Consider the following 12,006-nt stretch of genomic DNA (forward strand, 5'->3'; position numbering starts at 1 on the left):
TCTACAGTTTTCCAAGGGAAGATTACCTTCGAACAGGTGGGACAACACCCCTACCAGGTGCTGCTCCACGGCCAGCTGCTGCAGCTGTTAATAAAATAGAAAAGGTAAGTCATGATCAGCTGCACTATCGCTTAAGCACAGAAGCATTAAAGATCTCTTAAGTTCATTAATTTCATAGCTGACTCGGTACTGAAACAAAAAGTGGAACTTTATCACTAGTATAAATGTAGCAACAAGTATCCCCAAAGTACCCAATTTCTCATTCATATTGATATCAACGCATTTGGAATGTGGCTTCTATCAAATTTTGCATCCTATAATAATTGATTTGAGAATGTTATTGTATGTCATGGAATATAAAAATATATAATAACAAATTAAAAAGCTACTTACTTTAGCCGCATTGCCACAGCCTGCCCCTACCAACTCCAATTGATGAGCTCTTACCCTTCAAGATTTTAGAAACATTTTAGGTCGAAATCATAATACAAGAATGTGATTCAGGAGAATTAACTTAGTTATAAGGATACCTTGATTCCAGCATCTAAGATTGAACGGAGCATTCTTTAACATGTCCGGTATGACCATAAACCTGTATAAATTTTGTATTGTTTTCAAAATAATTCAGTCAATATGATAACAGGTGACCAAATATCTCAAGTTATAACACAGTTAGCTTGATCACTACGACCAAAATAGTATATATGATATAACACCTGACTTTGCTGCCCCGAATGAAAACATGCTCAAGCTGTGAAACCTTTCCATCCTGTTGAAGAAGAAACTAAATTCAGTAACCGATGGGTACGAAATGAAAGATAAAAGCAAATATGTGAAGAGAAAGTATCACATAGCAGGGATAATAATATGAGTGCACTATAAAAGCAAATAAGGATCCAATCCAACTAAGTAAGAACTAAATTCATACCCATGAAAAAGAAAAGGCACAAGATGGTTCATGTTATTTGATTGGGGTCTCTGTTAGTTTTTGTTGATTTAATACTCTTTGTATGGTAAATAATTGTGGAAGGAGAAAGCAATTTATCAGCCATGAATACACGACCATCCACTGTAGTATTGGTGACTGATCTACAGTCTAGACGTAATTGTCTTTGGGAGCAAATTGACAACAACCAAAACATGCTAAAAACAAGACTGACACAACCCAGATTAACAAATGAAACCCTCTACAATCCATCATAAGAAAGTCTTGAAATTGATTAAGCAATAAAAGCTTGTTCTCTTAGATCTTACAATGAAACGAAATCTAGGTTGCAATACATAAATAAAAATACAAAAAACTTATTGCTGCTAATTTAAAACACAACTGGAATCAAAACCCATGTAGAGATACGAATAAAGAAGAGAAAATATGTCACCTTGGAGATCATTCAAGCTCCAACATGAGAAAGAGGGCTTAGATTTGGGAACTCACAAGTAAACATCAAACTTGGGACCTTTTGGAGTATTTGAGAACGTTAACTACATAACAGGAAAATATTGATAAAAAACAAAATAAGGAAACAAATCTAGCAAGTGCGTCAATTTCCGATGAGGGAGGAACGCTGTGTCGTGATTTCAGAGACTGGAGTTGCGATTTCAGCCAGGGATGGTTGCGATTGGCAACGTCGTCAAGATTGAGTTTTGATTTGTGATCTTTTTCGGGTTTTTGCGATTTCATTCAAATTTTTCAGAGTTTTTGCGCGTAGAGGAATTGAGGAAGAAGAAACTGCGTAGCACAAAGGGAGACAGGGAGAAATAAGGTTTTTTGGTTTTTCAGTTGGCCGGGTTTCCTTGCGATCCAGTGGACCGGCTGTTCAAACTGTTCATGCGGTCCATTACCGGGTTAAAGCGGTTTATTGCGTAATAGCGGGTTTAATGTTGCTCGAACGGATAAGTGACCGGTTCACGATTAACCGGTTGAGGCCGGTCCGGTCCAGCTTTTAAAACAGAGGAAAACCCTTGCATTTTCTAAAACAAGCTTATATTAGCAATTTTACACCTTAATTTTATACAAGTTTCTTGAGGGGTTTGATACAAGATATACACAATCATTACTACATACCAGGAACAGAAAAGTGTGAGAATGATCTCCAACTAAATGTCAATGAGCTGTAAACACAATGTTGATGACCTCTTTCAGATTCTCGCAGCCTATGACTTTTATCTGCTCCAAGCCTATACTTGCTAGAGATTTCTCAGCTGATTTTGGGACTATACATTTTCTATACCCTAGTTTGCCCTACTCGCCCTTTTCTCCATTCCGGTACCTATAATATTGCAATAGGGAATAGAATCATAAACTGTGAAAACAGAGACTTGTTAAACGAAACAAGAATCTAGGCAGGCATATGCCAAGTCCTGACTGTGCAAGTATTTATATAATAATGTAGTCGAAAATCACTTTGAATTAGAGATTAGATTTGTGCTCACCATGTGAAGCTCACCACTGAGACATTTCGCCTATGAATGCAATGCCATTAGGATAGGGAACTCCAAGAAACTGAATAAGAGAAGAAGATTAGCTTTCATTTGTTCAGGAAAAATAAAGTGCCTGCAGCATAACATAAACTAGAGAACCACAGAAACGTGAGTCAAAGAAAAATCAATCAAGACAAACTTGCATAAATCATGGTAGTAATGTATGATATCTCCATGTCATAATTATAATGTGTGAGACAAATCGAAAATTAAGAGAAAATGTATAACCCATATAGGATAGACAATAAAATTAGTTGAAGAGGTAAGCAATGGACCAGCTACTGAAAAACATACCTGCTACAATTGCTGCTGCTACAGCAAGATCCCCAGAAGTCTCGTCAGGGCCATCCCACTACAAACATTTAGAAATATGGCCTGGTGTAGAAGATATAAAGAAAAAATAATCAAATATAAGTAAACAAAAGTAAAAAACAACAGCATACAGTAACTAGAAAATAACTATAACCACAAAACTTAAGGCATCCACAAAATGAAGTACAGCCAATGAAGGGTCCATTAGGTATTTCATTGCTTACAAATGCATATATTTAGACATGAAATCGCCAATGCATCTAGTGAATGTATGATTGTATGTATAACAATTCAGAAGTACCAATTTCAAAATATTTTATGCCTGCACATGGTCAACATATAGATCAAAAACAAGGAGAAAATGAATTATAGAAGACCCTAATATGATACAAGCCCCATTTGAAATTGTGGGAGAAAAGAGTAAATAGTGATAAGTAAATATTTATGAAAGGATAAATAGTATGTAAAGGAACTTACGTTTTTTGAAGCTTCAGACCAGCTTGCTTCATGAGACCTGTAATTCAGAGAGAAATTGTTAGATGCATGCTTTCAAATGCAATATGCTAAAGATTACTTGTCACACAGAAGTAAAAATACTTAAATCAATTTGGAAAAGTAAACATCATACAAAATAGTCCTAAACTATGAGTCTTAAACTTTTAAATTGTCCTAAAAAGGATGAGGGAATATGGAAATACATTCTGAATACCCTTTCCTGAAAATGAATGCCATACTGGATATGATGGAATTAGGTTTTGTTGATTGGATCAATTTAATATAAGGTATATTTAGCAGCGCCTTTTATTTTGCTGTCTAAAAACATGTTTTCAAGAATGTATGGAGCACAGTTTCGTTCTAAATTCTGGTATCCATTTGTATAGCTGTAAGATTAGTATAAGTTTTGAATGCTAAGCTTCGGTATTATACGTCATGAAAGTGATATATTTTTACTCAGTCACATGAAAAGAAATTGTGTTCATTCAAAAGAATCTCTGGTAAAGCAGAAAATGACGTAAACATGTTTTGATAATCAAATCAGGGTGTTCTGTAAAAGTCGAAAGCAGTCTCTACACATTGATAGCTAAATAAGTTGTCGGCTGTGGATAGAACAGATGATGTTTAGAGGAAAAAAAAATATATTTTTTTTTGTAACCAGGGAACCAAACTTGCACCAATTTATGCTTTTTACTATTACTATTTAAACCAAGTATGAAAATAGTTAAACATTGCGTTAAATGTTTTTCCTGTATACTTCCTTAGAACTAAATGGGGTTTTTTGGTACTGAACAATTCAATAACAGTAAGACATTCTCAAAAATAACTTCTTCGATTAGTATAGGTCTCCTAGCCTGGACACTAGAAATAGTTTAAGTCTAGTCATCATACGCTAAACACAGCCCTCAGCAGTCTCATCATTATAGAAACACAATTAAGTAAAAGGTACATGGACAACGACCATGAATAAAAAACTAGAAGAATAAAAGAAACATCTGACAACTATAGCTAATATGATAAGAACTATTAGACAGCAGATACATAATCAGCAAAGACAGTCAAGCACAACCATACTTTTAGAGAAAACAACTTTTCTATAGGAAGAGAAACACAACAACTATGGCATGTGTGATGAAAGAACTTAAGTTAGTACTTACTGCAATAATCATGTCAGCTCTGCTGCTTGGATACCATTGACATGTCTTGAAACTGTTGAGCCGACACACATAAAGCCTACAAAAATCCGAAAGTCGATCAAACATTCAATGAATGAGGAAATGATGAGTACATGTAAGGAAATTATAGTCACAAAAGATTTTAACAAGTCACTGTTCTAAATGTCAAATTATTATGTGGCCAAAAAGAATACTAAACATTGGCAACACGGCATATGGTAACCATAAAATCTGACATCATAGCCCACTCAACTTAGAAATTCCATCAAAAAATTCTCCAACCCCAAAGTAAAACTATCATAGATGGATATTACACCCTTTGCAGCTGGGGGTTTAAAGACATCCAAATTTTTTACTTTTAACTCTGCAAGTCTAATTACACGAAAAAGAACGCACCGAAGTACACTAAAAGACAGCACCAAGAATACTAACAGCAGCTCTGTAGCATAAATACATCATCGGTAAAAAAAATAAAAATTGGAAAAAATAATAAGCACAACATTAGTGACACAAACAGGTTTAATAACTATTTAAGTACATCAATTATAAGCCTTTTAGAATGTTTGATTATCCTTAATATAATAGTATAACATAATAGATCTGGAAACTAAACAGTTTACCATATTCATTAAATTGGACTTGCCACTCTAAAACATGTTATCAAAAAGAATAGAAGCAAATGTGGAAAAAGCTAACAATTTATAAAAAAATGGTAAGCACCTGAATTTCAATAAGGAATGTCGAGTACATCATAACACAGACAACAGCAAGTCCAGCTAAAACATCAGAATCTGAGTGCGGCTCCCTTAAAAACATCTGACTGGGGTTTGAAACAACTTGCAGTCCTAGTTGAGACATTTCAAATACCCCAAGCTGAAAGTAAAGATAAATCCTCAACAATGGCCGATAAGATAATATTTTCTCCATAGTGAGTAAGAAAATAAACTCCATCTTTGTTATGTTAATAAATTATAAGCATATACTAGCACCTGTTCGAACTGCCATCATCTATAAATCATTACATACCTCATCAGTGGACCCGAAACGATTCTTCACGGGTCGAAGCAAACGATAAGTTGAGCACTTCTCACCCTAAGATTAGCATTCAAAACACAAACAATCAGAGAGTTTTTTCATGGCATTGAGAAAAGTATGGTTCATAAAATAAGGACTTCCTGGCAATCAGTAAACAACTAGAATGAAAGGCATCAATAAAAAATAAACAATTCTTAAAAGCAGAGGGATGACAACAATTATACCCATTCCCTTTCATTAATATTCAAAAATCTCTTTTAAGGAAAAAAGATCTGTCATTTATGTAGATGGATCATGGAGCCAATACAAAAAATTGCATTCACGGTAGCCTATAAAATAAACGACAAAGAAAAGAATTTTGTTTTAAGGTACAAACTTCCATATATAAGACAGCATCAACAATGTGCTCGAGAACACGAGGCCCAGCTATGTCACCAGATTTTGTCACATGCCCAGCCTGAAAAACAGAAGAGAGGGAGAAAGTGAGAAAAGAGCAGAAGCATAAGAGATCAGCCAATAATATTAACCATGTTCAACCCATGCAATTTGAATACAAAAATTACAGGTAGACAGCATTCACATGAAGGCCTAGAAATCAGCCATCAATGTACCAAAACAATTATTTTGATGAAACAAAGCATAAACGTAAGTATAAAATTAAACAGAAACAAATCAAAAGCCAAGATATCACTACAAAAAAAAAAAAAAAAATCACTGCAATTCCTTTGTAGATAAGCAAAAATAGAGGGTGTGTTTGGTTTATTATTTTAGATGGGATTTTTGGAATAATATTGGGTAGTTGAATAAGTGAGTATTACGAGGTAAAATTTAAAAATTTATAAAAAACCCCTAAGTTTGCTAATTTAATTAAACACCATAATATATAAAATGAAAAAAACACCCCCACCACCCGCAATGCCAAATTTCGGTCACCACCGCCGAAATCTGGCCGGAAAATTGTGTTACGACCCAGACCGGTCGGATCTGTGTCGTAACGCGTCGATATGGTGGTGGATCTGGCCGGAAAAGGCCAGATCTACGGCCAAATGTGGTCGTCGATGACCGCAAAGGTCCATCTTTGGCCATCGTTTTCGGTCAACGATGGACAAGATTTGGCCATCGTTGACCATCAATGACGGCCATTTCTTTGGCCGTCTCTGGCCTTTTCCGGCTAGATCCACAGCCAAATTTACTGTGGATCTAGCCGGAAAAGGCCAAATCAGTGAATAATCGGCTAGTTCCGGTCGTGGTGTAAGCCGTTGTGACAGATTCCGGCTACCACCGACGGTGGTTGCCGGAATCTGGCAAGTATGGGTGGGTGGGGGTGTTTTTGCTAATTTTTAAACTTTTTTTCTTGGAGGTATTTAGTGAAATTAATAAACTTAAGGGGTCTAAAAGTAATTAAAAAATACACTAATATTTCTCAAATAATGTGCCAAACAATATTTGAGGAATAGGATTGGGAATATGGGTAGAAATATTGAACCAAACGCACCCAGAAATAATTTAGAGTTGCACATCGGCCACCAAATAAGGAACAACTGAACAATAGATTCAACATTCATGTAGCATATACTTAGAATTTAACAAAACACATTTCAAACACCTAGTATCAAATTTTTCCCATTAATTATGAAAGTGCTCTCACTCTATTAAAGTGAGTTTAGAAAGAATTCAATAAATTGAATGTGTTCTCACCAAAAGAATTGGGATGTTAGACTTCTTTGCAAAACGTAGCAAGGCCGAAGTACATTCCCTCACCTGTCGTACATCAATGCAATGTTAATACTCAAAAGAAAATGCAACCACAAAACCACCCTATAAGATTACCCAAACATATTATAACGATATCAGTTGCAACGCTCATTAAGAACCCAAAACTACAAAATCTGCCATCCTTACATTCTTCTCATTTCTATTCAGAAATGTTAACAACTTGGGTTGCAGAGCAAGGTTAAAATTTGAATATAATACAAAATTAATTCACAAATGATAACATTTTACAGTTTTTATCAACTAGAAATAGGTTGTTAAAATTAGAGAATGATTTGAGCTATGTCATCTCATACATCATCTCACAAAGATCATAACAGAAGCAGCATATAAGTCAAACAGATTAAGCTAAAACATGCATTAAGACATGGCAGGACAATAGACCATAAAAATCAACCTGTGTGAGCCCTCCAGCGCTTCCAGTAACATCCTTTAAATAAACTGTTTGAATTGAATCAATTATTAGCACCCGAGGGGAGAGGGGCTGAACTTTTTCTAATATGTCCTGAAATCAGAAAAAGATACCAATTATTTTGGGCATCCCCATGATGCTCCAGATCCGGAAAACTACACATAACATTTGCTTTCATGATAAAGCTAACAAATTTGGCTGCTGAGGAAAAGTATCAGGCAATTACACGGATAGCACTCACAGAATACTTAGTTCAATACTACTTTCTGCATAAGAAAAAAATTATTTGATCATGACATGTATAATACAAACAAACTTTCTGAAACGAAAATCTTCTTGGCATCCAAAAAAATTAGAAGATCATGACAGTATTACATAAACAAACATTCTTAACCACAAATCTTCTTTGCACCCAATTATAACAGATATTTTGGTGCAAGTACAGGTGAAGTTAAGTAATAGCAAAGAAAAAAGTTGATTTGATGTTAATACACAAAGCAGCAAAGGAGGGATGGTGAATAGGAAGAAATGATTGCTCTTATACCTCACAATGCATTCATGTTAACACATAAATCAAAACAATACAAAAAGGAAAATTTTCAAAATTGAGTTATAAAAATAATAATAATAATCGAGTCAATCAGATATAAAAATCATAAACATAATAGTGTAGTTGTGCAAAGGAAAAGATCAGAAAGGTCAGTCATAAGAAAAATTGGTATAAAAACTGGAACCTCCACATCGGTACTGCAATACAAGAAAAGTTCCTCCGCTCCAATCTCCATCCGATCAGCTCTATTTCCAATTTGCTCAACACTCTGTCACAGTGAGGAAACAAAAGGGAAACAAGTATTACTCTAAAGTCTTAAAGGTGTCTTGATGTCTGCATATCCATAATGAAACCACAATTGCAACATTTAACAACAACATATAGCATGATTTCCCAATCCAGAAGCTAAATAGGCTTCCAGAAACTAACCTAGAATCAAATAACCCAAGATCTATTCAAAGCATTTTAAGCATGTCTCCCATCTGATGAAGTTTTCAGCAAACTATCAGTTAGAAATTCACGAAACACTAAAAATACTATAATTCAATTCAAAAGAGTGAACATAATCATGCTTCTATGTTTGACAAATTAAACCGTGCAAAACAATCTCATCAAAGGTCCTAAAAAAGTAAAAGCTATTTAGTTATTTATTTAATGACTACCTAACAGACGCCAAAGAAACAAAGAAAAGCATAAGCCTAAAAGGGTAGTCAACCCTCCTTAGAACTTTAGTTCTCTCAGTGGTCATCTAGTCCACTTTTGTAGAAAACATTTCCACTATTAATTCTATAAAAAAAAAAAATTATTATTTTTGTATATAAAAAAAAAAAAAATCAAAACAACACACACACACACACAACGAAAAACACACCGAAAAGAATTAGAAAGCTGAAAAATGTACACGACATGCCATAGTCATGCTTTGAAAGAAAAGACAATTATCAACATGAAAACACTAACCTCTTCACCAGAGACATACACAACTGGAGCACATTCACCAACATCACGACCTTCAGCTATTATTGCGGCCATCTGCCAGTTCAAATGTAAAAATTGACATGAAAAGAAAGCTATTATTACACAAAAATGAATCATGCAATAAATCAAGGAATTAAATTCCTCAGTATTTTGATAGAGCATTCATATGTCTGTCTGTAGAATGAAGATCCATGAGCCAAAATTTAACGCTTGCAGGAATTACATACCTGCAACAGCAGTGTGCTCTTGCCAACACCAGGATCGCCACCAACCAAAACTAAAGAGCCTGTAAACCAGCAATCATAAACAATGAAAAAATAAGTTTAGGAATATCCAATTTACAGGGGAGAAAAATTCTTAAGGCACTAAGGTCATTTCTTTTAATAAGCTGATGCTGAAATAGAAGGATTCATGCTGTCAGCCAGAAATAGAATAGTGAGGTATTACAACAAAAATTTCTTTGAACACAATGCAACTTTTTTTCAGTTAAAACTGAATTTCTAGAACAGAGGCCACATAGGTAGTAAATCTGACAACAAGATGCAATACATGCAAAGGGAGGGAAGGAGGGAGAGAAGTATAGTATCTAATGCTATTCAAGGCCCAAATAAGATTTCAAAAGGTTGGCTTCCAAGAATTCTAACTAATTAAATTGATAAAGTTTCGGCCCTAAAATGTTGGATAATGAAATAAATATGTAAGAATAAATACATTTAACTGACATTAACTAGTAAACAATTCTAGCTTATAAATACAGTATCATATCTCCAATAACCACCATCAAATAAATTCAGCATCAACAAGTAAGAAAACAAGGAAGTTAATAACTCCAAGCAATTAACGAAAATAAGAAATAGAAACAGTCACATGAAACAAACCTGGTACAAGACCACCACCAAGCACCCTAGCAACTTCATTCCCAAAGGGTCCAGACCTAATATCAAGAGACACAAGAACCAAAATGGAAATGACAAGTACCTTCCATTATAAGAATCTCGGGTTAAACTTTGCTTAATATAACTATTTGTAAAGGCAGACTTCAGATTCACTTTGACATGAACAAAGCATTTACAAGTCCATTATCTCATTTTTCTTACAAGTCAGTCCCCTCAACCTCTGCCCAATTGACCACAGTAATCACATCTGTTCATTCATATTAAATAATCTCAAACTAAAACTTACCCAATACATAAGAAAAACTCCCGAATGATTCCTAATCTTGCATCCACTCACTCCACCCAAATGATTCGTGATCTTCCATCCACTCACTCCACTTGACCCTACTACACCTCACAGATTTCTTCGTTACTAAAGGTTGCAATATCTTACACTTGTTCCAAATTTGCGACCTGGTTCACATGCAAGTAAGGCCAATGGACCTTTGGGTATCACTAAGCAGAGGAGTGTAGCAACAGCTGGTTAAGTCACTCTCTATAACACTCCACTCCATGTTCGCAATATTTATGTAGATTGACAAAACTAAACAAGACACATGGCATTACTCAGGAAGTGAATTTAACTAATTTTAACATTTCTCTAAGGAAAACATTAATGGGAAAAAAATTTTAACTTTTAAAAACAAAAATAAAACCAATTATATCACTTCAAATATTCACTGCTTACAAAGGAATTCTCCAATTCAACTGACTAATCCCCTTGTTCACATCTCGCAGACGCATTGGCTGCACCTGTTCCGGCTTCTGCGGCAGCCAAGTCCTCTCCACCACGTGTCTATTTCCACTATCCCCTTCAGAAAACATCTGCATCGTCCCCACGCTCTTACACGACCGACACGTCCCCCACCACTGCCCATCCGTGTGGCCACAGTCGGCACAAACCCAACTTACTCTATTGCCCTTCCCTTTCTTCTTATTTCCTATTATGCCCCCAACGCCTAAACTACCGTTCTTCTTCACGTGGGGTTTCTCCAAATCCCCTGAACTTTGACTTCTTAACTTCCCATAAACCATCTCCCTCTCCAAATCATCACCAACACTCGACTCCGGAACTGGGACGGGCTCCAGCTCTCGAGCTTCTTCGCTGCCTGTAACCGTCATTTTGGTAGCATGACCAGCAGCGACAGGATCATAAATAGACCATACACGAGGGGGACTTGGGGTTTCGGGTGGATGGCTGGAGTCGGGTTCGGAGCAGAGACGAGGGTTTACGGAGTGGATTTGGCGGGAAATTTGAGGAAATTGGCGAGAAAGAGAGTGGGATGGTTTGAGGAGAGGGAGAAGAAGTTTAGGAGAGTGGAAGCATCTGAGAGCTGATTTCATTTCTGGGAATTGCATGTGAAAGAAAGAGAGGGATTCTAGGGTTTTGTTAGGGTTTTGCAGAGGAAGAAACCGCGAAAGTTTTTAAAAGGAGGGCATATATATGTAAAATGAAATGTGCGGTATTGTCGTTTGCCTGGAGGACTAATAGACGACATGTAATATTGTTACAAACGCTAGAAACTAATGTCGGTCGTATCCATATCTTTGCCTCAATGGACGGTGTGTATTCTATCAAAAATATTATTAAGGGACAAGTCGGTCAAGTAGAAAGCTAATGACAGAGTTGTCGTATATTGTCTGCCATGATTCACAAAGGTGAAGATCAAAACACTCAGGTACTACCGGAACATGACTGATCTTCAGTTTTGGAACATCATCTTCCAAAATAAGATTGTTCAGTAGGCATGATATCCTACAAATCTGGCTCTGTATGCATCGAAGTTACTATTGGAAGTCTGGAACATGACTGATCTTCAGTAGTTGGTGTCACTTTTCCCCGCTCTTTCCTACACTTCA

General features: G+C 35.8%; 1 protein-coding gene across 1 annotated transcript in view; it reads right to left on the reverse strand.

Moving 5' to 3' along the window:
- LOC116141584 (DNA repair protein RadA-like) overlaps window positions 1-11,725 on the reverse strand; it is a 58,554-nt gene extending 46,829 nt beyond the window's left edge. Inside the window, exon 1 of the mRNA XM_031427068.1 lies at window positions 10,835-11,725. Coding sequence (XP_031282928.1) covers window positions 10,835-11,505 — 671 coding nt within the window. The 5' untranslated portion in view covers window positions 11,506-11,725. The remainder of the gene's footprint in view (window positions 1-10,834) is intronic.
- Window positions 11,726-12,006: the final 281 nt, after the last annotated feature.

This window comes from Pistacia vera, unplaced genomic scaffold (genome assembly GCF_008641045.1).
Source record: "Pistacia vera cultivar Batoury unplaced genomic scaffold, PisVer_v2 Contig40, whole genome shotgun sequence".
NCBI classification, from domain to species: domain Eukaryota; kingdom Viridiplantae; phylum Streptophyta; class Magnoliopsida; order Sapindales; family Anacardiaceae; genus Pistacia; species Pistacia vera.